This window comes from Onychomys torridus, chromosome 8 (assembly GCF_903995425.1).
Source record: "Onychomys torridus chromosome 8, mOncTor1.1, whole genome shotgun sequence".
NCBI classification, from domain to species: domain Eukaryota; kingdom Metazoa; phylum Chordata; class Mammalia; order Rodentia; family Cricetidae; genus Onychomys; species Onychomys torridus.
In genome coordinates this window covers 22,388,677-22,415,550 of record NC_050450.1, presented here as the reverse complement: position 1 = coordinate 22,415,550, position 26,874 = coordinate 22,388,677, and the positions used below count along the sequence as shown (strand labels likewise).

Here is a 26,874-nt window from a genome sequence, read left to right as displayed (position 1 = left end):
TTTGTTTAGAAATTTCCTATGAAACCCAGGATGGCCTTGAATTCTCAGTCTTCTTGCCACAGCCTCCTGATGCTGGGATTATAGAAATATACAATGATGTCCTTCCTTATAAGGATGTCAGTAATTGGGTTTAGAGTTAGATTTAGTGCTCACTGCAGATCTAGGATGATTTCATCTAAATTCCTTAACTAAGGGTTTGTAAAGACCCAATTTCTAATGAAGATTTTATTCATAGATTCTGAGGGTTAGGAATTAGACCTGTCTTTTAGGGGTATAGTTCTTTACAGTATTATAAAATATGCTCTGTGCATACCACTCGGCCTCATTAATCTTAGTGAATTGATGGACATAGGATGGTATTCCTGCATCTTTGCAGATGGTGGGGTTACAGGTATGTGCCACTATGCCTGGTGAGGTCCTTTAATGAATCAATTTGAAACTGTAGTTTTAGACTCTATCTGAAAATGCTCTAGTCTTCACTGCTGGGTTGTGTGGCACAGATAGGGAAGTGGGAAATGTGAAGGAGATAAAAAGAGAGAAGTTCCCACAAGGATGGGAGCCATGGTGTCTTCTGTTTTAATGGTTGCTTGGGTATTTGAGGGGTGTGAAGCCTACTGCAGCTATAAGCTGTGCCTAAAAATTCAGGCCAGAACTGAACAAAATTGGCATTTCTTTTGGAATAACCCATTATGTTCATTTGGCTACCTGTTTTTGAAATCTCTGCCAAGTGAAATAATTTGTTTCAGTGAATGGCTTTAACAAGATTCTTTTAAGCTGATCTCACTTGGTAGTTCATCGTTTCCATATTTTCTATATCATCAGATGGCATTGTATGTGTAGAAAGGATGAGTTAGTCTTTGTGCTTACAAAAAACTGTGCAATAATTAGTTAGAATGTTGTTAGAAATATTGTAGGATCAAAAGTCATGACTTGAAGCACTCTGAGTTCCGAAGGCCCAGATCAACATACATGTAATTATCATTAGTTCTTTTTACAGGTGCTAGGATTGGAAACAACGGAAGAGTATAAATCGCGCTATTGACAGCTTGTTTGTGATCATTCTCCCTACCCCATCTCTAACTTTGCTGGGCATCTCCTGGCTGTGTACTAGCCACTGTTTAATGTCTTGAAATGAATATACAGATTTTATTTCAAGCCCTTGTAAATGATATTCCTTTGCGTACACTAGCTTCTAGTCTTTTCTTCATCTGATCTACCCCTAGGTTTGAGGCACTCTTGGTTTTGAATATTTTAGCATATATGTCTTTTTTTTTTCAGGCATAACTTTGCTAACTCCTTAAGGAGAGCGTCATCCCTATTTAATTAAGTTACATTGCATAAGTCAGATAAGTAAGTAATTGGGGAACTAGGAGATGTTCTTGTTTTGTTATTGTAGCTAAGTGAGTCATTGCTGCTCAATAACTATGTATTGAATGAATGTATAAGCATCATTTCTGCATCTTATTTTCTGTGTTTAATCTATTTATTTTGTCATTTAAGTCAAATGTCTTTTTTTTCTCCCTCTGAAGAGTTTGGCCGAATTGGAAACATTGTGCACTCATCTTTACGTAGGGACTGATCTCGCAGAAAGAATAGAGGCTGAGAAGGCACTCTTGGAACTGATTGACAGCCCAGAATGTCTCAGCAAGTGTCAACTTTTATTAGAACAAGGAACAGTAAGTATGTAATGAGTGATTAACCATGAAAGGCCAGTGTTAATGATGATAGCAGTGGTTAGCAGTGATACTTACAGCTTTAGCCACATTTTTTTTATTGTAATTTCCTATCAAGGGGGTTAAGCAGGAAAGAACTAGAAAGCCAAGGAAACAAACATAGGAAACAGCCACACAGTAGAAATAGGAATGTGTTGAATAGTTTCTTGGTTCTTCTTAGCCTACTTTTATGTCACATTTTATATGTTCATTTTAGCAGTGCTAGGGAATGAACCAGGCTAGGCAAGATTTCTATTGCCAAGTTACATCCCCAGCCCTAACAATTATATTTCAGAAATAACTTTAAAAGGTAGGTAATGATTAACTCTAGAAAATCAAAAGATTGTTCAGAAGAGTGCTCACTGCCTCTTCATACCTCCACTGTAGACATTCATAGCTGTATCTGTATGTATGTATGTATGTATGTAAGTATGTATGTAGAGTGCTGACTCAGCAGTCAGCACATACTGAAACATAACCAAATACTGTACTGCTTATTTGGCCTGTGTACATGAGTTAAAGTAGTTCACTGTGTAGTTAGAGAGGCACAGATCTAGAAATAAAAAGGTATGAAATGAAAGGGAGAATACTATAGAAAGACACTTAGTTTTACAGAAAATTGACAAACTTTCCATAAAGGGCCATGTAATATTTTAGGCTTTGTGAGCCAAAATTTGTATTTCATAAGTTTCAGAGAAAACAGATACTGAAAGTTTTGTTGGTAAAATTCAAATTTTAATTATTGAATGTAGTTTTTTAAGTCATATAGATTGGCTGATAAAAAGTTAGGGATTAATTGGAGTTTAAGGTTGGTGTTTCCTGTTATTAGACTTGATTGTAGATGTTCATAGTTCATATATTCATGCAGTTTTGTAATGAAATGATACATTTTTTTTCTTTCATGAGACGAGATCTCACTATGTGAGAACCTTGGCTGACCTGTGACTCCCTGTGTAGACCAGGCCAGCCTTGAATTCACAGTGGTCTACCTGCCTTTGCCTTTAAAGTGCTGGTATTAAAGGTATTCACTGTCATCCTGGCTAAAATTTTATATCTTTGAAATTATCTTCACAAACCTAGATGCTGCCAAACAATTATACCAGTGCTTTGGTGTCTGCTCTGCATTACGCATGCTTTCACTTAGAAGGCATTTCTGTGCTTTTTAAAAATCCTCTTGATGTTGCCATTTTGCTTGTCATTGTGTTGCAAATTAATAATTTTCAATTAAGAATTAGGTAGAAGGTCTTCAGTTGCACAGCAAAATGGATTTTCAAATACAGAAACTTTCATGACACTTATATCAGTATCTATGCTGCTGGGACTGTAGTTGGAGATTAGCAAACATGTTGGGAGTGGGCTTTTACTACTTGTTTCAGCTTTTCTCAGTGCAGGAATGTGTGAAATGGCCTGGCAGTCCTTTGATGCAGCCAGTGTTGCCCAAGTGACTGGGTGTCACTCACCCTGCCCTCCCCTGTTTAAATGCTCCCTGTACAAGTGCTGTGCCCTTCAAATGAGGCACTAGGCTGGACTCGTTGAGAGAACAAGTTCGTTGTAGAAAGTAATTTCTAAACCCATTTAATAGTGAAAAATAGTGGCTTTGTTTTATCTATGAAATTTCATTTTCAGACCTGAGCTTAAAAAAAAAAAAAGGAATCCAATTTATCTCTGACAAGCTATTAGTATACTTTGTTAGGGCAAGTCAGTGGAAGATGAGCTCACAAAAGTAAAGGGGTACTTACTTATGGTTCATTAAGTTAGGAGAGATTTAGATATAGCTCCAGAATAAATGCTAATAATAAAGTGAATGATACAGGCTTCACAATCACTATTATTATTATTTACAAGCTTTATGAATTTGACCAGCTAAGCCCTTTTCTGCTTCATATACTGTTGTCACAGGTGTGTAGCAGATTCTACCTAAGGTTTATATTTAATTAATGCTTCCTCAGCTCCTTTGAGAATATTCTGGCCTGTAGTTCCACAGATGCTTCATAAAAGATAGCTGCTCTTTACTTGCTTCCCATTCTTCCTCGACTTCTGGAGTAAGTAGATGCAAGTGTCAGTAGCATTAATAGCATGAACAGTTAGTAGTAACCTCTACCCATTCATTGAACACTAATGTTAACCTTTGCAGTTTGCTTGCCTTGCCTTTAAATTATTCTCATGTTGCTGTAGTGCCTTCTTGCTGAAAGGCTAGTGAAGTTTATTTTCTCTACACCTAACTTCAGCTGCTGCAGTAAAACATGGTGATTTAAGTCATCATTAGTAAGTAGCTTCCTTTACTTGACTTAAGCAATGAGCCCTTGTAAGCCTTTTTTTTTTTTTTTTTTTTTTTTTTTGAGAAACTGCTGTTCTGACATAGTCTGTTTTAAATTTTAGAAAGACTACTGACTTTAAGTTGGAAATATTGTTATGGACTGCTTAGCTTGAAAAGGTCAACGTATATTCTTTTAGGACAAGTTAACTGTAGCAACATTGGAGAAAAGCTCACTGATCTGCCACTAATTTATCACTGTGCTATGAAATTTAGCCATTTAAAGTCCACTTTTCCTTCTTCGACATGGTGGATATACATTGATATAATGAAAGGTATGTCTCATGTTGGGTCACTTCCTGTGACATTCTAGAAACTGGAGTTGTGTCACTGCGGTTTGTGGCACATGAGCAGCAGCTAGATTTGAGCATACACAGGGTCACTTTTATCTGCTCAGGTCTGCCATTACACATGCAGTCAGACCTGGACAACAGGTAAACACTGGGCAAGTCTGTGTGTCATAAACTTCATCACACTAAAGTTGAAATTGTATCTACTTTTTATATGTTACAAAATACTATTTTTAAATTGTTTTCATTGGTTTAAAACTGAAAACCATTTTTAGCTCACAGGCTATGCAAAAATAGAATCTGGTTTATGGATTTTTTTTTCCAACTTGAAGTCTAGAGAAAAAAATGCAATTTTGGTAAGAAATTTGTGGGAGGAGAATGAGTTTATGAACTGAATTTTGAAGGATGAACATGAATTTATAGAGTTTGAACACGCTGGTATATTAAAAAAAATTGGTGGTGAGGCTAGAGAGATGATCAGGGGTTACAACCACTTGCTTTTCTTCATGAGAACCCAGGGTCAGTTCACAGCACTCACATCAGGTGCTTCTTATATCAACTGCCTATAACTCCATTCCAGGAATCTGACAACCTCTGACCTCTGAGAACACCTGCACACATGTGGTGCACATACACTTATGTGAGCACACATACATAAACACAAATTAAAAATACAAATCTTTAAACAAAAATGAAAATTGATGGCCAGACATAAATCTGAAGGAACACAGAAATCATGGTGGAGAAGGCAGTGGAAAGCTGTTGTGGGCACAGCCTTCTGAAGTGTGGCTCCAGGTGCATTTATGTCTAAGCAAGTTCAGATGAAACACTTTAATATGGCCTATAGTTCTGCACACTCTGCGCTCAAATGGTAGCATGAGCGCAGAGTGTGCAGAACTATAGGCCATATTAAAGTGTTTCATCTGAACTTGCTTAGACATTGATCTTTCCCATTTAAGGTGCTGTTAAGATGGCTCTGTACACTACCTTCAGCTGATGGTCTTTTATGAGAGATCATGCATGTTCATGGGTCTACAGAGTGTATTTCAAGTACATATATTTTATTCATCATAAATCTGTTACTTTAAAGAACTCAAAAATTATTCTTTTTGCTTAGAAAAATTTCTTATATTTTGACTTCTATTTTAGTGATGATAACAAAAATTACTTTTTTTTACAGACATCCTATGCTCAGCTCCTTGCAGCAACATGTCTTTCAAAACTTGTTACCCGAATCAATCCTTTACCTATAGAACAGAGGATAGACATCAGTAAGTGACTCATTAATTTTTTTAACAAACTATATTTTAAAAATAAAAATTTTCTTTTAAATTTGCTGAGTTTTTATGAGGCTTGTAATTTAGTTTTATTATTTTAAGATGGATAGTTAAGCTGTCTTCATGCAGTGATGATTACATGATATATAAGGCAATATGTAATTATAAAATTTTGTTAATTTAATAATTGTATCTTGTATATGTGGTATTTGTTAAGATTTTCACCATCATATTTTATCCTCCAAATAAACTGATGAGTTATCCTCATTTTACAAATGAGTAAATTGGAGATGATGGGTTCTGACCAGCTCAGGATCACATAACCGGCAATAGAGTTGTCATTCAAATTCCCGAAATCTGCAGAGTCCATGCTCTTAATGGATAGGCAACTGAATGCCCAGAAAGAAACCAGCTTTGCAATATTGCTTAGGTTGCTACACCAGCATCAGTTTGGATACATTTAAAACCAACAGTTGATTCCTACAGAACAGGATTGATACTATAGAGTAGCTCTTTATATGTTTTGGGAACAATACACTTTACATTTTTATATATGTGTAAGTTTGTATTTCATATGGACAAACCTAATAATTGGGGTACGAGATTACTTTTTCTTTGTAATAGAAACAAATTGTTGTCTCATTTCTGTTCTTCAGACTCAGTTAATACTATTTATATTTCTATATTAGAAAAATGAAGGTATCTGATGTGTTATGAATCTGTAAGATCAAAATTCACTAATCAGAACCATACAGTGATATAGTTTGCCTCCTTTCCTAACAGTCTTCAGAAAGTTCTTCAGTCTGCAGGAAGTGCTACACTTAAGAGAGGAGCAAGAGATACATTTGCATCTTAAAAACAGTGGTTCAAACAGTAAGCCTCAGTCATGAAACTTAGGACATTTTTAAAATTATACTTAAGTTTTTAGAGAACTTCTGGGTTCTTAGCAAAACTGAACAGAAACTAGAGTGTCCTTATACTCTCTACTTCCACTCATGGACAGCCTCCCCTGTTAGCAACATCAGTGTAGTGTGTTTGTACAGTGGCAAGTGTCTGCTGTTGGAATAGTGTACAGTAGCTGTACCACCCAAAAAATCCTGTGCTCTGCCATTTCTTCCCTCCTTACCTCAACCCCCATGTCTGACTAGCCTCGACTGACTCCCTTTTCCAGATTAGCATGTTGTGAGAAGCATGTAGTATGTAGCTTTCTCAGATTTCCTTCTTTCATTTACAGTAGTAATGTGTGCTTAAGGTTCTTCATGTCTTCTCATGACAACTCAATAATCTCATTTCTCTTTAGTTATGAATAATAATTCTTCATTGTCTGAATGTATCTAAGTAATAGTTGTTCTAAGTTTTGAGAAAATGTGAGTAAAGTTGCTCTAGACACCCATAAACAGGTGTACATGGTGGCTTATAACACATGGAAGACTGAGGTAGGAGGTTCCCACATTTGAAGCCAGCCTTAGCTAAATTGTGAGTTTAAGGTTATTCTGTGCTACACAGCCAGGCCCTGTTTGGGGCTGGTCTGGGGTGGGAGAGGAACACACAGAATAAATGAAACCTGAAGTGATGGAGAGGAGACCTCTTGTTTTGTTCCTGATCTTGGTGGGAAGCTTTTTAACATTTCTCATTAAATGTGATGTCATTGTAGTTTTTATTTTCCAGGAGTTTTAGATCAAGTTGAGAAAGTTTCTCTTTATTCTTGGTTAAGGTTTTTTTTTTTTCTTCGCCCCTCTCCCCAGGATTTTTTTAAAATTATATTTGTGTTTTAATTTTACATATCAGCCATGGGTTTCCCTGTCCTTCCCCTTCCCGCCCCCACCCTTCCTTCCCCCTCACCCCTCCCTTCCATTCCCATCTCCTCCAGGGACAAGACTCCCCTGGGGATTCAGCTCAATCTGGTGGATTCAGTACAAGCAGGTCAAGTCCCCTCCTTCTAGGCTGAGAAAAGTGTCCTCGCATATGCCCCAGTCTCCAAACAGCCAGCTCATGTACTAAGGACTGGTCCGGGTCCCACTGTCTGGGTGCCTCCCAAACAGTTCAAACTAATCAATTGGCTCACTTATCCAGAGGGCCTGATCCAGTTGGGGGCTCCACAGCTTTTGGCTCATAATCCATGTGTTTCCATTAGTTTGGCTATTTGTCCTTGTGCTTTCTCTGCTCCGAACCCCTAATATACTTTCTGCTTCCCATAGATTGACTTCTTTGTAGATGTTTCCTTGAAATCAGATCATAGCATATGTAGTTCTTTTGCACATATGTGGTACCTCTCACTAAGCAAGATGGGGAGTCTGTCTCATCGTGTTGTCACGTCATATGTCATTACTCTGTTATGTCCCTTGTGTATAGATGGCTTCTAAAGCATCTTTACTACTAGTTGTTGAGCTTGCTGGCCATTGGAGTTCCACTTCTTTGTCACCCAAGCACTTATACTTGGAACATTCACTTAGGAGCCTTTGGATGGTCTAGTTTTTCCCATTTTTCCATGTAAAACCTAGGAATGAAGATGCTCAGTTATAAGGTAAGTTTGTGCAAACTTCTAAGAAGTTCCCCAACTGTTTTTTCACGTACCTGTAGTCTTACCAGGGTAAAGGTTCTGTTTGTCCTCACCTCCTAATTATTTTTCCCTTTTGCATGTGCATGTGTGCAAGTGCTTTATGCCAGAACCACCCTTTGGCCTCCATAATTCCTGGTCTTTTTGTTCTTGTATTTTCACTCACAGTAGATCCCAAACTCCACCAGGCAGAGATGATCGCTGATTTCTTTTTCTTCCTCCCTCCCTCCCTCCCTTCCTCCCTCCCTCCCTCCCTCCTTTCCTCCTTCCCTCCTTCCCTTCCCCCCTCTACAAGGTTTCTCTGTGTAACAGTTCTGGCTGACCTGGAACTCACTCTGTAGCCCAGGCTGGCCTCGAATCACAGAGATCCGCCTGCCTCTGCCTCCTGAGTATTGGGATTAAAGGTGTGCGCCACCACTGCTCAACAATCGCTCACTTCTTAAAGTGTTGGGTTTGGAGTTGTTTCCACTGAAGCATTTTTAGTTGGGTAGTTTATAGTTGAATTTGCTATGTTAACTCTTTTGTAAGCATTACTTTATTTTCATGCTTTAAAGAAATAATTTGTGTACTGACTATCAATATTGTAAGCTACTATGTTTTTAAGTCATTTAACTAAGATCAAGTTTTTAAAAAATGGGTATGGACTTTTAGCCTCACAGTAAGCATTTATTTATTTAGTTGTTTCAAGCTGCTGAGGATTAAGCACTCCTGTGTGTGAGGCAAACACTCTACCACTGAGTCATGTCTCCATCCTGGCCTACTCAGTTCCTGTGTAACATGATATATGTGTTTCTAAAAGTGACTTGCTACACAGTGCTACATGGGGTGTATGAGACAAGAGAGATTATGAGAACAATTTTGTCAGACAAGTGTTTTATCTTTTTTGATAGAATTCTAAGAAATGTTTGGTAGAGTTGTGCAGATGAAGTGATTTAGAAACACTTGCAGGATACAGCAAATGTGCTTGAAAGGGTGTTTGTAGGACTCATTAAAGCTGCATTTGTGAGGTCCCATAAAGTGAGGATAGGATGGACAATTACAGTGCCCCGATAAGGATGGGTGTGGCAGATAACACACATAATGAAATCTGTGTTAGTGGACGTCTGAGGCATCTGCATTCTTGTGTTTTATTATACTGCTCTCCGTATGTGTTTTTGTGCACTTTAACAGCGTGGGTTATTTGGCGTGCAGTTGTCTACATTTACCTCTCAAGTTTTTGCATGTGACATCTACAAATAGAAAAAACAACAATCAGAGCATACTTAAATTCCCCCAAGATTTATCAGAATCTAGAGGAACAAGTTGATGTTTTTCTGATACATTTTATAAGATCTATGTAGTAAGTACACAGTTTGAAGACAGGGTCAGGTCGTCTATCAGAGAGCATGTCATTGCCTCCCTTGCTTTTTCTTGATAAGAGTCTCAAGTCCAAGTGGTCACTGCTATTGTCTTTGTAGGAAACTACATTCTGAATTATGTGGCGTCACAACCTAAGCTGGCTCCCTTTGCCATTCAAGCTCTTATTCAAGTCATTGCTAAGCTCACTAAGCTGGGGTGGTTTGAAGTTCAGAAAGACGAGTTTGTTTTCAGAGACATTATTGCTGACGTGAAGAAATTCCTTCAGGTAAGAAGGCACTGGTCATCACTGTGTTACTTGGTTGTTTAAAATACTGCTTCCGGCTACTTGGTTCTCTTGTAGTACCATTGTTGTCGTTTATTATTTGTTGTTTGGAACCTTTATTATTTATTGTCAGTATAAACTACGCTATACCAGAATAATGAAAATAATCACTGTTTCTAAATTTAAAATGTACTAATTATGACATGTTTGTATATACAAATACAAGCATGTATTATATGTATTATAATATTATATGTATTGTAAATTATATGTGTGTATTATATGTATGTATGTATGTATATAATGCTCTTTTGGTTTTTTTGTGACAGGGTCTCTCTGTGTAGCCCTGGCTGTCCTGGAACTTCCTCTGTATACCAGGCTGGCCCCGAATTTAGAGATCTACCTGCCTCTGCCTCTTGAGTGCTGGTGTTAAAGGTGTGCGCCACCACCCGGCTTATGATGCTTATAATGATAATTACCTAGTTCTCATAAGAGTCCTAAGAAATAGGTTTCATAGTACAAATGAAAAACCTGCGATTTAGTAAAGCATAACTGGTACTCCAACAAGTCTTTTGACAGCTTTTTTTTTTTTATTCCACACCTCATCACCTATAATATTTTCCTGAGGAATGTTTTCAAGTGAATCACTAAATCATAGCACCTGATGTAAATATAAGTATAGGTAAAGCATACATTTCATACCTGATTTACACCAGTCCAGATATTTAGAGTACAAGAAAGAAAGAACAGAAACTACCAGGAGATTGTTCACTTCCTATTCCACATGGTAATTACAGGTTTTGAGATAATAAAGGAATCAAGAATCCATCCTTGGTTCCTCCTTCCTAGTTTCCTCATTTTTAAAATATTTAAGTATTTAGTGATACATGTTTTTTATACTTGTGTCATTTCAAATTACACGGCAATTAACTTTTGTTGGTGTCAAGTTTAAGAGTTCTTGGGCTGAAGAGATGGTTCAGTGGGTAAAACTGCTTTGTATGCCAAGTCTGAAGATCAGGGTTTGAATCTCCAGAATCCATGTAAGAGCTGTAGCCCAAGCCCCTGTGATCCCAGGTGTTTAAAATAAAAAAAAAAAAAAAAGAAAGAATAGTTTTCAGAGTGTCAGTTAGAGAACCATACTATGCAACTTTATTGAGCTAATATACACAGAGTAGCCATAATTCAGTGAATAGGAAATTAGGAGGTTCACGAAGAATTAAAATGCATTGTTTGATGTTCCCAGAGTTGGTCTTTGGTGGTTCTGAGATAATATGAACTTAATTATACCTAGAATTCAGTGTTGCTGAGTTTCTGTGCAAGTCAGAGGGATGACCAACTGTGCAGTGAAGATGTAGAAAGCACATCTGTGCATACTTTTGTATTACTGCACTGTAATTTGATGCTACATTATTTCCATGCGTTCCAGTATGATTTTGTAATAGGGTAATTTGTTAGTAATGTGCACATGAAGTCTGAATTGAAGGAAGTTTTGGAATTAAGTTGGAAGCTAATTAGAAACATCGTGGCAACTATACCATATTGATAGTCATATTTACTTTGCTACATTGGATACTCTAGATGTCTTCATTAAGACACCTAACGACTCCATACACGTGCACTGTTCAGTAATATTAAAAGAGCCTAAGTGATCTTTTCTGATATTAGATCAAGAGATTTAAATTAGTTTCTAAGCTGCTTATTAATTATTGAGTGCAGCTATCACAGTAGGCTTTCAAGCAAATTTCTAGAACAAAAACCATTTTCCCCCATTCTTAAGATTGTAGAAAAGGTACAAAATTAAATGTTATTTTGAAGCTTCATTGTTAGGAATTATAAATGTTGGAAACATTGTATATAGAGTGGTATGCATTTCTAAGGTAGGTATTAATTTTCTCTAACTCCATGTACCAAAATTTGTCCTTCAAAAATGAATTCAAAATTCTTTTAGTTGTAGAAATAACAATACTTTTTAAAAAAAAAACAACAACATACTTTTAAGAACTATTATTAGGCCAATGTGATGCTTTGTTATTTAATTTTTAAAAGTTAAGAACGAATCATGTTTTCACTTGGTTCTTTTTCCAAAGGGTACTGTGGAACACTGCATAATAGGAGTGATGATTCTCTCTGAATTGACTCAGGAGATGAACCTGGTAAGCTTTTCCATGAAATATGTGGGATTTGCTTGGGTAATATTCTTTGGTACTTTTATTTGTTGCAAAATGTATAGTTGTTCTGTGGCATGAAACTCTTCACTAATCATCTTTTTGTGTATTTGTTTTAATAATTGGGAAATTAAATTCAAATGCTTTCGCTGAAAACCACAACCATAGGAAAAAGCACAGAATGAAAATAGTGGGGCATGGGACACAGTACCAGAGAATTGTCCTTTCATTGTCACAGATACAGTGTATTAACCATAAAAATGGATTGTATGGAAAAGAAAAGCAAACTTCTTATTTTACAAATAAAGGGCAAATGGTTTAGAAGATTGATTCATGGGTTAATGGCAGGACTCATCCAGACACAGACCTTGGCACTCAGTCACTGTCAGACTTGAATCCTCACCAGCATAAGGAGCATTTTCAGAAGGTACACCTCCCTCACCAGGGCGTCTCCAGCCCAGCACCTGAGGAGGCTGTGACACCTCTTCCCGTTCTCCTGTGCTGTCAGCGTGGTTTTCAACAGGACAGAAACAGAAAGCTGTGTTCTACATGGAATAATTTCACAGAGGGGATTGTAGAGTTTGGATTGAGAAACTGGCATCCTCCTGGCTGGTGGTGTGTGTATGGAATGTGAACGTGCACATAAGGAGAGCTGGCGTCTCTCCACTTGCCAAAACTCTTTGTAGTTACAGTATTTTAGAATTGCTGTTCAGTGATGAATCAGCAAATTTTATAGAACTTCCACATTTTAAAGTAACCCCCGTTTCCGTGTGTGGCCATCCATTTTGGCTTCTCTCACAGACTATGTGGAGGTTATCTGCTATGCCAGGGCTGCTCTCCATTTCAGGAATAGTTATTTTGTTGGCAGGCATATGACTTGATTAATCATAATTGGACTCTGAATGAGTTTAAAGGACTGGAGCTCTTTTTTTTAAATAATTTAATAAATAATTTTTATATGTTTTTGTAAATTCACTTTATAAAAGTGAGAGACTGGTATAGTAACCACAGGCTCCCAGCTTTTGTACTTGCTAAACTTAGAACTGATTGATTCATTTCCCACTTTACTACAAGTAGCAATATAGGCTACCCTGGAAGGGAGGGTTCTGAGATCCTTAGTTCCTTTTAGTTCCTAATTCCTTACTTAGTTACTTCTCAGTAACTGGTAATGTGGAGATTTTCTCTTTTTTTCTGGTGTACTCCCCGCCCCCCAGATAGGGTTTCTCTGTGTAGCTTTGGTGCTAGGATTAAAGGTATGTGCCACCACTGCCAAAATTGGTATACTTTTGAGGCAGGATTTCTTTGTGTAACAGCCCTGGCTGTCCTGGAACTCACTCTGTAAACCAGGCTGGCCTCAAACTCACAGAGATCTATCCGCCAGCCTGTGTCCTGTGCCACTGCGCCCTACTGGTAATGTGGATTCTAATAAAAGTGTATCTTGGAGAGCAACTAAGTATCTTTAAAAAATATACAAACAAACAAAAAAATATACAAACAAACTTTCAGTAATGTTTGGCCAGCAGGAGAAAGTTCTTTCTTGACCATTTGATGATAAGTTGACAATATGATGCCCTCCCCCCACATTCCTGCAGCCTAGGGAATACTTTACATTTCCTTCTAAAAGGACATTCTTTCTTCTACATGGTCATGATAGCCCATTGGCTTTTTCATGAGTGAACTAAAAGCTGTTAGTTCTGTTTCTTTAGTTAGTCCCAGCATGTCCTTAGACCAGATACCTGCTCAGAGTCCTGCCTCATGTTTGCTTCAGTGTATTAGTATTCTTCAGTTTGGGAGAATTAGTTAATCTTCTCTCCACTTGACAACCTGTTTTAGTTAGGGCTACTGTTGCTGTGATGAAACACCATGACTAAAGCAACTTGGGGGAAAAAAGGGTTTATTTTCCTCACAGTTCCATATAACAGTTTATCATCAAATGCAGCAAGGGCAGGAACTCAAGCAGAGTAGGAAACTGGAGGCAGGAGCTGATACAGAGGCCCTGGATGGGTACTACTTATTGGCTAACTCCTTGTGGCTTGCTCAACTTGCTTTTTTTATGGAACCCAGGACCACCAGCCCAGGGACAGTATTATCACAATGGGCTGGGCCCTCCCTCATTAATCACTAATTAGAAATGCCTTACAGTCAGATCTTAGGGAGGCATTTTTCTCAGTTTAGGGTTCTTTCATTTCAGATGACTCTAGTTTGTGTCAAGTTGACAGAAAACTTTCCAGCACACAACCTGAAACGTGAAGAGTATAAGCTAGTTGTTTTGTAAAACATAGTTTAAGATTGTCCAGTGTTTCCTCATTATGAAATTCAGATTGCATTTATTTGTCAGGAGTATTATGAATGATGCTATGTCCTTATTGTCTCTTGCCAGGAGACATATGGTTTGAGTTGTCTAATAATGGATGATGGTTCACTTTAATTTCTTAATTAAACATGTTCACTACCCAGCTTCCTTATACTTTTTCTCTTTGTAACTAATAGATATTTTGTGGAGAGGTACTTTACACCTCTGAAAACAACCTATTCCTCACCAAGCTTAAGCTGTTAATATAGATTCCTAATTCTTTTTAATAGATTATAATTCACCAGTAAGAAATCGTTCAAATTGGCTTTAGCATCCATTTAACATTTCTCACCATTCTTTGAAAAAGAAGAAAAAAATTTTTTTTAAAGACAGGGTTTCTCTGTGTAGCCTTGGCTGTCCTGGAACTTGCTCTGTAGCCCAGGCTGGCCTCAAACTCAGAGATCCACTTGCCTCAGAGTACTGGGATTAAAGGTGTTCACCCAGCTTGCTTGCTTGCTTTCTTTCTTTCTTTCTTTCTTTCTTTCTTTCTTTCTTTCTTTCTTTCTTTCTTTCTTTCTTTTTTTGAGATGGTTTCATGTAGCTCAGGCTGACTTCACATTTGCTTTGTAGCAGGGAATGACCTTGAACTTTTGATCTTTCTGCCTCCCCTTGCAAGTACTGGGATTTTTGGAATATTCCACTATTCTTGCCCTCTTTTGTTCTTCTGGTACAAGCTGTTCCAGGTTATCCACATACAGTAAAGCCAACCTCCTTTTTAGCAGAGTGCCACTCCAGACACCATAGCACATGCTGTGATCCTAAAGCTGTGGGGGAGGCTGAGGCAGTATCCCAGAACAACACTACCTCCCTCCAAGCTTTAAAGTGTGAATTTTGGCTTTATAAGTTGAAAAAAATATATTTTCTATGGAGACAAACTTTACTAGCTTAATTTTGGGGTGGGGGAGTCATTTTCCATTTCAAGCAGCATTTCTGGGGGTGATTAGATTCACGTGAGGAAAGTCCAGTGTTACAAAATGGTCAGAAGTGTCCTGAATAAATCATTGTGGTGGTTGGTTGGATCTTTTTTTCTTCCTTGTTTTTAGGGGTAGGGGAGACAGGGGTTTCCCTGGCTGGCCTGGAACTCACTGTATAGATAGACCAGACGGGCCTTGAACTTAAAGAGCTATGCCTGCCTGTGCTTCCTGAGTGCTGAGATTAAAGGAATGCACCACCACACCCTGTCCAAGTATGGTTGTATTTTTTTAAGAAAAACATGTAAACTTGATTTTCCTAAAAGTTAAAAGAGGATTGTAAACATTATCCCACATTTTTAGGAACCAAATCTGCTCTTCCTTGATTATATTTGTTACAGAATCATCAAAGTGAAATACATATGTCTATATAATAGGGGCATGCATGTGCTACATGAAATACCTATGCCTATAGAGTAGGGAATGTATGTGCAATATCAGATACACATGCCCGTATATTAGGGGCATACATGTGCAGTGTGAAATGGTTGTACAGTCTCTCTCAAAACACAGTATCTATGTGAGTACCCTGATTGGAGTAAGCATGCAAGCCTGGAGGAAAGCACAGGTGAAGGCAGATTTGTCTTTAGATCTGTGACCAATTGCTTTGTAGAAATTCCTTTCTTTCTTTTTTGTTCAGAGTTGAGAGTTTCTTACAATATGTTTTGATCATGATCATTCTTCCTTCAACTCCTCCCAGACCTACTCCTCTTTCTTACCTACTCATAAACTTATTAATTTTTTTAATCCTGTATATTTTTCTTTGAAGAGAGATAATGACACCCCTACATAGATCTTACTAAGAGCAAACAAAGTAGCTGGGCAGTGGTGGTGCACACCTTTAATCCCAGCCCTTGAGAGGCAGCGGCAGTTGGATCTCTGAGTTCAAGGCCAGCCTGGTCTACAGAGCAAGTTTCTAGGGCTACTTAGAAAATGCCTGACTCAAAACACAAAAAAACAAAACAACAACAACAGAAGAGCAGGTAAACTGTTGGCATAGCACCTGGTGTGTAGAAGGCCCTCCATAAACCTAAGTTTCTTCTGTTTGTGTTCTGGATGTGGTAAAGGACAGTATGCATTTTTAAAGTGGAATAATATGTTAAGAATACTTTCTAATCAGGACTTGTGATGCTGTCTGCTCTTACTGATTTTTATGGAAAGAAAGATTTTGATGTTATTGTTTTTAGCATGTGAGAAGAACTTTGAAATCTGATGTGGTAAAAGAAGGCTGGGAAGATGACTGAGCAGGTCAAGCGCTTGACATGCAAATGTGAACACCAGTTTGCATCCCCAGAACTCGTGTCAGAGCTTCCTGGGTGTGGCAGTCTGTCTGTAATCCCAGTGCATGGATGCAGAAACAAGAATTCCCCTGAGCTAGCTGGCTAGCTAGATGAGCCAAAATGGTGTACTCCAGATTCATCAGGAGACCACCCCATACGTACATGCACATTAGAGCAGAATGCTGCAAATGCTAATTAATTCAAATCATACATTGGCTATATCTTTCAGTAACTACTTTCTGTAGTACCTCTGGACATTTATGTTTACTATTTTATAAGTAAATATAGCTTTTAAGGATAGTCTGAATTGTACTCTGGAGTTTAGGAAGTATCAGATAATCAGTTCCTGGCTCACTTTTTAAAAAGTTCTTTAAACAGTAGCAGGACAAATTATTTCCTTCTGTCTTCCATTGCTGGAGATGTGGTAAGCATTTCTAACACTAATACCACTGTGTAAAACCATTTTTACATTTTAGGTTAGGGACCCAAGAGCTAGTCTTAGTAATTTATTTATTTATTTATTTTTTAATTTTTTTTTTGGTTTTTTGAGATAGGGTTTCTCTGTGTAGCTTTGCGCCTTTCCTGGGACTCACTTGGTAGCCCAGGCTGGCCTTGAACTCACAGAGATCCACCTGGCTCTGCCTCCTGAGTGCTTGGATTAAATGCATGCGCCACCACTGCCTGGCTAGTAGTTTATTCTTAAAAAGTTGATTTCTATTAGCTAATAAGATATTCAGATGACATGTTTTGTATATAATCAAATTCTTGAGTATCATTTCTACTTTTATTTTCAGAATTCCAGTGGCATAAATCAATGACATGAAAATACTTTCATATAAAATTTTTCTGTAACTGATTCATTTAGCTAGTTTACATATTAGAATTTGAAGAGTGTTTTAGAGTTTTCTCCTTTTGTAGGTAGCATTTGAGAATTAGGGAAATTATTTACATTATATACACTATAGGGCAGAGTTCAAAAGCCCATGATCTCAAGTGTCTATTACTTTTATTATCTGTATTATTATTCTGGCAATGAAAGTATGATGGTCAGCCTGATAGTTTGGGGTGGGTTCTAACCCTGTCTCTGTTGGTGAGTAATCTCAAGATTCCTTTACAGTCTTTTACAAGCTCTGTATTTATGATTCTTTGATTACTAGTACCATTATGTTACATAGTAAATGTTTGCCTTATTTTTCTAAAGGTTGGTTAAACTAATTCATCTTGACCTTTTTAGGTTGATTATTCCAGACCTTCAGCCAAACACAGGAAAGTAGCTACCTCATTTCGTGATACTTCTCTAAAAGACATTCTAGTGTTAGCATGTTCACTCCTGAAGCAGGTAAGTCCGTTGGTAACTTGGCTTCCTAGCTAGAGTACTATGGGAATCTTAATTTTGAATTAAATGCTTTGTGTAACTGGAGTTTTCCTGTGTCCACCTGGCTCCCGCAGCTGCTCAGACCCAAGTAAACACACAGAGACTTACATTACTTATAAACTTTATGGCCGTGGCAGGCTTCTTGCTGTCTAGTTCTTACATCTTAAATTAACCCATTTCTATAAATCTACACCTTGCCATGTGGCTTGTGGCTTACCAATACTTTACATCTTGCTTCTCATGGCAGCAGCCTCTGGCAGTGTCTCCTGACTCAGCCTTCCACTTTCTAGCATTCTCCTCTCTGCTTATCCTGCCTGTACTATACTTCCTGCTTGGCTGCTGGCCAATCAGCGTTTTATTTATCAATCAATCAGAGCAACACATTCACAGCATACAGAAAGACATCCCCAGAAGCTTTGAATGAATTTTAAGTGGACTGTTTCCTTCTGATTTTGCCTTTAAAAGACTTGTTGTGGTCTTTTATATAGTAAATCTATATAAATTTTACTCCCCAGGCATGGAAGGTGAAATCCATAGAGAATTCAGTTTTTGTGTTTAAGCAATAGTACTTTTTAAACCTTTCTACTACAGATTTTTAATTGGATAGGCTCATTGAGTTTTAATAATTTCTTTCTTTTCTTTTCTTTCTTTCTTTTCTTTTTTTCGAGACAGGGTTTCTCTGTATAGTTTTGGTGCCTGTCCTGGATCTTGCTGTGTAGACCAGGCTGGCCTAGAACTCACGGAGATCTGCCTGGCTCTGCTTCCCAAGTGCTGGGATTAAAGGCATGCGCCACCACTGCCCAGCAGTTTCAATTTCTTCAACTGCCTGCCCATGTTTTAATGGGAATATTATTTTCAATTTTTTCATAATTTTCCCAGAATTAATTTAATAGTTCCTTTGGGAAATAGGAATTTCCTACTTGTTTCTTAGTGCACAGTGGAGTATGCATAACTTTTATAATTATATTAGGCTCTGTTGTATAACGAAGGATTCCATCATACTACTCAAGCTTGTTTATGTTGTAAAGCATTTTCCAGAACACCTCATTAAGCTCTGCTTCCTGTTCAGTTCTCTGTTATAGGCTGAGTGTTCTTTATAAATATTGAGGACCATAAATGTTTCAGATTTTGGTGTGTTTTAAATTTTAGGATATTTGTATAGACTTTACCAGTTAAAAATTCTCACAATTTGAAATTCACCAAAATTCAAACCTTGAGTGCTCAAGAAGTTTTAGATTTGCAGGTTATTTCAGATTTTAATTTTTGGATTAGACTTGTTAACTTGTATGTTAGCATTGATAATCACTGTAGTGGGTCTGATTTAATGGCTATTATTTTTCAAATACTCTTGTGTGGAAAAATATTATTTACAAAGGTAAATAAAGTAGTATAATTAATGGTCTTGAACCATCAACTGACTTAGTAACGACTCATGGTTAATCTTGTTTCATGTATATTCTTATCTCCCTATCTGATTTCTCTTTGTATTATTCTCGGAGAAATCTAGGCTGCTCTACAAATACTTTATAATGACCAGGATGTACTTTTCAAAAGGCTGTATGGGAATGGACCTTACAAAAGACATCCTGTACCTAACGTTCACATGGCCTTTGTTAGTCGAGTGCCTCTCTTTACATAAGAAATTATCCATAAGAAGTTAATTTTCTTGAAGAAAATTAAGTCTCAGCACTGTTTAAGCTAGTGAATTCTATGCTTTCTTCGTACAGTTGTGCTATATAAAGTATTTGTTTAAAATCTCATTAAATTTTTTTTCTTTTGAGACAGGGTATTACTATGTAGCCCTAGCTCTCACCTGAACTCACCATGTACACCAGGCTAACCTTGAATTCACAGAATCCTGCCTGCCTTTGCCTGTACATACTGGGATTAAAAGTGTGTGTCACTATACCTTGTGGTGATATTGTGTTCCCCAAAATATATTGACCCTAATAAATTTATCTGGGGTCAGAGAACAGAACATCCACTAGACATAGAGGCCCAAAAATGGTGGCACTCACACCTTTAATCCTAGCCTTCTGGAGGCAGAGATCCATCCAGATCTCTGTGAGTTTAAAACCACACTGGAAATAGCCAGGCATGGTGACTCACGCCTTTAATCCCATGAAGTGAGCCTTTAATCCCAGGAAGTGATGGCAGAAAGCAGAAAGTTAAATAAGGTGTGAAAACCAGGAACTAGGCTGGTTAAGCTTTTAGGCTTTTGAGCATCACAGTTCAGCTGAGATTCATTCTGGATGAAGACTGAGAGGCTTCCAGTCTAAGGAAACAGAATCAGCTGAGGAATTGGCAAGGATTCATGCAACAATACCTGGCCTGGGTTTTCTCTTAGAACTTTAGAAGGCGATCTGCAATATGTAGTTAAGTATATTTCTTTTCTTATTTTACAAGGTGAAATTTGAATGTAGTTTACTATTGTAGAAATTTGTGGGCAAAGATTTTTCCAATTTTTTTAACTAATTTTTATTTCACATTGTAAATTTATGAAGTTGAAATTCACTTAGCCATAATATTTTATTTCTAATTTTGAAGGTGTTGGCCAAACCTTTAAATCTTCAGAATCAAGATCAACAAAATCTGGTGATGCAAGTCTTAAAACTGGTCCTCAGCTGCCTGAGTTTTGACTTCATTGGAAGTTCAGCCGATGAATCCGCAGATGATCTTTGCTCAGTGCAGATTCCAACAACCTGGAGAACAAGTAAGAAAAGAGAACTGTGTAACATGAGAGATGCTCAAAATACATGGTGCAGAATTATGCTGCACAGTTGACCTGATTGTATGTTGTTAGCTCTGTGCTTTTGAAGTTGCCTAATAGCTACATGGGAGGATTGTAATTAAGAATAGCTGCAAAAACTCGGTATTGAAATGCATTGTCTAGTTTATATCTGCTGTATTTTAATAAACAGTGGAAAGTAGACTTGTGGGGAAATGTTAAGATTTTTGTTTGGAAACTTCCACATAAGTAGTGAGAAAGGATCTAACAGTTATCCAGAGGTATTTTTCAGAATTAAAGGTGAATAAATCTGCTGTGGGATGTTCTGTATGTCAAATGTGTTGCTCTGATTGAGTAAAATAAATAAAGTGCTGATTGGCCAGTAGCTAGATAGGAAGGATAAGGGTAGGTGGGACAAGGAGGAGGAGAATTGTGGGGAGTAAAGGCTGGGGGTGGGGAGACGCCCCCAGCGGCTGCCATGATAAGCAAGATGTAAGGTACTGGTAAGCCACGAACCACGTGGTAAAGTATAGATTAATAGAAATGGGTTAGTTTAAGATAAAAGAACTAGATAACAAGAAGCCTGCCAAGGCCATACAGTTTGTAAACAATATAAGTCTCTGTATGCTTACTTGGTTGGGTCTAAGCGACTGTGGGACTGGTGGATAAGAGAGATTTGTCCTGACTGTGGGCCAGGCAGGAAAACTCAACCTACAAATGGCGCCCAATCCCAAAGACAACATAAACCAGATTCTCTGTGTAATATCTATCTTTGTAAGACTGAAACGCCACTGTGGCTGCTGGCTCTGCCCACCCCAGCTTCCTAAAGTGGTGGTGGTACAGTTTACAGCCAGCTCTGGGTCTGGAGCCATGTGTACCATCAACTATCAGAAGCAGTTTTATCAAAGTAATGCATAGCCCAGAAACCTTTTTTTTTTTTTTTTTTTAATTAGCTAAATCCACCATGCAGCAGAGAAAAGTGCCACTTGTAGACTCCTCATTCCTGCCACTGCAGGTCAGATGCACACAGCAGGAACCCGCCACAGTAGCTCAAACCGGCAGGCTGCCGCTAGCTTGAGAGAGACAACTAGGAAGCTGTTTTTAGTTCTGTTTTAGAATCTTTTTTCTCAGGTTTCAGGTGGAAACTCTTGCCAACACGTTGGGTGCCATTTGTAGCTGGAAACCTTCTCTCCAGCCCCGCCAAGCCCTGTTAGTCCAACAAACCACTTATAAAATAAACACAGACATTTATATTACTTAAATTGACCATTAGCTCAGGCCTACCATTGTCTAGCTCTTACTCTTATATTTAGCCCATTTCTATTAATCTATACTTTGCCACGTGGCTGGTGGCTTACCAGTACCTTACATCTTTCTTGTCATTGGTGGCAGCTGGCGGTGTCTCCCCCTCCCAGCCTTTATTTCCCAGAATTCTCCTCCTCCTTGTCCCTCCTACCCTATCCTTCCTGTCTGGCTACTGGCCAATCAGCACTTTATTTATTTTACCCAATCAGAACAACACATTTGACATGCAGAACATCCCACAGCATAAATCAGAGTAGGTGACTGAGCAGAACAGAGTTGTGCCAGGTGCAAAGCCTGGAAGAAATCAAGGTCTCCCTCACAGTGCAGACAGTATCACTACGGTGCCTGAGGGCAGAGGCTGGGAGGCTGGAGAGCCTTTGTGAAGGAAGCTTTATTTCTAGTTGGATCCTTCCCACCTGTGTGGCAGGGAGACTGTCCGCCTTTGCCTCTGGAGTTGAACCTCTTCTTCCCTTAGCTATTTTCCTTGAAAAGTTAAACTAAATAAGCTTCAGATTTGGGGATATCAGATAGAGGATCAACATACTAAATGTTTTAATGACTTCTAATGTAGGAATCAAAGATTAATAAACAAGGGATTTAACATTCCACATCTTGTTTGCAGTGATGAATTCATAAACTAGCATGTGTAATAAAAATGCACAGACTAAAAATATGTATGTACACCTGAGTGCACATAAAACTGTACTCAATATGATTGGGAGGTTGTGTTGGGCTTCTTGGCTGTGGTGTTGTAGTTCAATTTTTATAAGAGATCACCAGTATGGGAAAGTGGGTAAAATATGGCATAGGTCTGTATTACATATGTGAATCTATAAGTTAGTATCTTAGAAAGTTTAATTTTTTAAAAAGTTGGAGAATTAATATACAAGGTGAAGAATAGAAATAAACTTTAAGAGGGTATGATTAACATCCCTAGAGATATAAAAAAGGTAAAGCATTCCTGAGACAAGAATGAACATTTGCCACATAATTTAAAAATTTAATAAACAACTAAAGAGAAAGTTAATGAAATTTACTAAGTCAAATAAAAAAGCAAGATGTTTTGATAGTAGAAAAAATGTAAGGAAATGAGAAGGTGAAACCAGGAGGTTGGGGTTTGACTATTAGAAGTTCTAGAAAGAGAGAATAGGGAAAAACAGAAGGAAATTTGAAAACTTAGAATTTTTTTAGCATTAAAGGACAAGTTTATGAATTTAAAGTTGTACCATGGTATCCAGAATGATGAGTGAAAAGATAGGCACTAGGCTTCGTATTCATGATGCCCCAGAAAAAAGGCTTGTGCACAAGAAAGAAAATGAAGTCCCTGCTGGGCAGTGACTGTGCACACCTTTAATCCTGACCTCAGTAGGCAGAGGCAGGCAGATCTCTGAGGCCAGCTTAGTTTATAAAGCAAGTTCCGGGACAGCCAGGGCCACACAGAGAATCCTTGTCTTGAAAAGTCAAGAATAAATGAAAGGGAAAAAAAGCCCAGCTGTAGTAAGTGGCCATACCATATACAGAGGACTTGGCATTCTTACTTGTGTTGTGTTTTAATCCAAGTATTGGTGTTAGAAAAATCATGGTTTTTTTTTCCAGTTTTCCTGGAACCAGAAACATTGGAACTTTTCTTCAATTTGTATCACTCGCTTCCACCACTACTGTCTCAGTTAGTAAGTACAAGTCATTCCTTCTCCCCCCCCCCCACCCCCTCAAGACAGGGTTTCTCTGTGTAGCTTTGCGCCTTTCCTGGATCTCACTCTGTAGACCAGGCTGGCCTCGAACTCACAAAGATCCGCCTGCCTCTGCCTCCCGAGTCATTCTTTATTTCTTAAAGATAAAATACTCATGATAGTTTGTTGTTGTGTTGTACTACTGGGGAATTGAACCTAGGACACCACATGTAACCAGGTTGCATGTCTAGATTCTGTTTTGTTTTTTGGACAGTCATCCTGTGTAGCCCATGCTTCCTTCAAACTTGTCTTCTATCCTCAGCCTCCTCAGTGCCAAGCCCAGCCTTGTACCTGTGATTCTTTTCTGATCTGAAGTGTAAGGGTAATGTATATTTACTTCAACAATTCTTATGCACTTAATTGAGTTATGTTTCTCCAGTAGTTCTTTCATTTCTGAATGTATGTTATATTCATTGGAATTTGTTAACAGTCCATTCTGCTTTGTGATTAGGCTCAGAACCAATAACTCATCTTGTTCCTGCCACAGCCAAGACAGTCTTCCAGCTTCTACCTGTATCACTTCCTAATCTGTACTCACCTCACTCAAGTCCAACACCACTAGGAACTTACTTTTAACCTTCTCTAACTCTTATTCAACCTGATTGGCTACATTTCTTAGGTTTGATGGGCAGTCTCTATCAGAAGTCTCTGACAGAGAAACAAAGGTGATCCACTCACTTAATTTTGTGCTCATCATTCTTGCATGCTCAACTTTATTTTGAAATTATCTTCGTTACCTAGAATTTCGAGACTATGAGCACCATCTTTGTTGAATCTTAAGATCTAACAATGTTGGAAAAAGTGTAAGTTTAATAAAAATAAGTTACTAGAAATTGGAGAATTGTGTCTTTGGAAAAGTGTTCAAGATTTAAAGTGTATTTATTTAAATATCACGTAAAAGGAAGAATGTATTGCCAAGTGCTCTACTATTGAGCTCCATCTCTAACCCAACAAGTCTGTTCTTGAATATCTAGTTTAAGGTTTTAATCTGAGTTTCATAGGGTGCTTATCTACGGCTGTGCCTCATCCTTTTGTCTTCCAACCAGGAAAATTGCTTGTAGTTGTTAAAAAAGCATGAAGTCATATGATTGTTTTAGTATAAAGCAAAAAGGTACTTGTGATTAAAAAATATAGAAGAAAACATCTGCTTTGAGATAAGTAGCATGATGCCCTGTTACGTTATCTTGCTTCATCCTCACAATGACCCTGCAAGATTAATAACACTGGCCTTGCTAGGTTAACCTGAAAAACAGAAAATAGACCCAGAGTGGCTAATTGACTTTTCCCAGGGCAGCAGAATAGATAATGGCATTGAGATTAAAGCTCAGGTTTTTTTTCCCCCCCAAACTATGCACTGGTCTTTGCTCTTACTACACTGATGGTTCCCAGCGATGTACATCAGGGTTGCCTAAGGAGGGAAGGTTTGTTTGATAACAATAGTGCAGTGGGAAACTAGACCATGGCCCAAACAGAAAGATTCCATGTTTGTGTTTACCCTCATCCTTATCACAAGAGCCAGGCATTTTGTATGAAATCTCCTATTAGAAATATTTTAATATTGGCAGCTAATGGTAATTTTTTTAAGTGGACAAGTAAATATGTGAACCAAGAGAAAATATGCAGAGACCAGTTTGTCCTTTAAGTTACTATGAGGACAGACTGCAGTAAGTGCTGTTGGATTTAGGAACCTAAGTAATGAAATGGCCTGGAAACTTAGGAAGATAAGTAGGCCACAGATAACTCCTTCGGAACTTTGAGAAGTTACTAACTCTTCTAACAGCATTTTTCAACCCTGTTAAGATACACATGAATAGTGAAGGATATAGTTCATAACCAAATCAATTTGTTATATGCCTGTTGAGGATTTTTTTCTCCTTTGCAGGATCCATAATATATAATTTATAATACTCTGTAGCTTAATTTTACTTCAAGATCATTTGTTGCTGGTAGAACACCTAGTTCATTGGTTCGCAGACAGACTGGATATCTTAAGCAGTTGGGAACTTCTGAATGTATCCAAGTGTAGTGCCTGTTTTGGCAGATTTGGCATATAAAAAAAATACAAGAGAGGATATAGATTATATGTCTCACAAAATCAGAAGGAGGAATCCAGGTATCCAGCAAGAGGAAGAAGGGGGGATAGGATGTACATGAGAACACTGGTATATTGACATCTCCCCCCATGAGAATGACATAATGAAACCAACCCTCCTTTTGCTCCTTAAAATTTCTTTTGTTGTCAATGTGGAGTGCATGCTTGTGTGCACATATGGGTGTGTCTGCAACCATGGACCAGCATGTGGAAGCCAGAAGAGGATGTTAATTGTCTTTCTCTATAGCTATTAATCTTAGTCCCTTGGGACAGGATCCTGAGCCTGAAGCTCTCCTCTTTTGGTTACAATGGCTGGCCAGCAAGCTGCTGGGGTCTGTCTGTCTGTCTTCTAACACTGGTGTTCAGGCATGTGAGGCTATGTTCAGCTTCGTATAGGTGTTCATGAAAGTACCATCACCCACAGAGCCATCGCTCCAGCTCATAAGGCCCCTTCCTTTGTAAAATTCAAATAAAAACTAAACTAAAAATGACAGTTTTAAAGTCAGAGGAAAATGCAGTCTCCAAGCAGGGGAAACTGAGGAGAGATTTTAGAAATAACTGGAGGAACACCTACAAGTGCTATGTTAGTATGCAGCAGAGGCTTGTGAGTGGTGGTAGTGGACCTAGCTGCATTTAAAATTGAAATAAAAAGGAATTTTTCTTGTTTTTTAGGCACTTTCATGCTTAGTTCAGTTTGCTTCTACAAGAAGATCCTTATTTAGCAGTCCTGAACGTGCCAAGTACCTTGGTAACTTAATTAAAGGAGTGAAAAGGATACTTGAAAACCCTCAGGTATATATGAAGTAATTTAATTAATATTTAGCATGTAGAAATTGTATTTTTGCTCATTGGTACATAATAAATTTTTAAATTTAATTTATTGTGTTTCTGGAAGAAAATAGTATTGTATTCATCTTCCAGAGGTCTTATTTGCTATTGTTTTTAAAAAATAGAATATTTTCAATGTAGACTTGGTGTCTTCCCTCCCTCTTTCTCTCTTTCTGTCTTTCTTTCCTTCCTTCCTTCCTTCCTCCCTCCCTCCCTCCCTCCCTCTCTCTTTCTCTCTCTCTCTCTCTCTCTCTCTCTCTCTCTCTCTCTCTCTCG

General features: G+C 38.0%; 1 protein-coding gene across 1 annotated transcript in view; it reads left to right on the top strand.

Annotated features, from left to right (window-relative positions):
* Ranbp17 (RAN binding protein 17) overlaps positions 1–26,874 on the top strand; it is a 327,894-nt gene that overhangs the window by 11,275 nt on the left and 289,745 nt on the right. The window contains exons 2-9 of the mRNA XM_036198233.1: positions 1,530–1,676; positions 5,497–5,587; positions 9,608–9,774; positions 11,859–11,924; positions 17,775–17,879; positions 20,463–20,628; positions 23,545–23,618; positions 26,443–26,562. Of these exons, the coding sequence (XP_036054126.1) occupies positions 1,530–1,676; positions 5,497–5,587; positions 9,608–9,774; positions 11,859–11,924; positions 17,775–17,879; positions 20,463–20,628; positions 23,545–23,618; positions 26,443–26,562 (936 nt within the window). The remainder of the gene's footprint in view (positions 1–1,529; positions 1,677–5,496; positions 5,588–9,607; positions 9,775–11,858; positions 11,925–17,774; positions 17,880–20,462; positions 20,629–23,544; positions 23,619–26,442; positions 26,563–26,874) is intronic.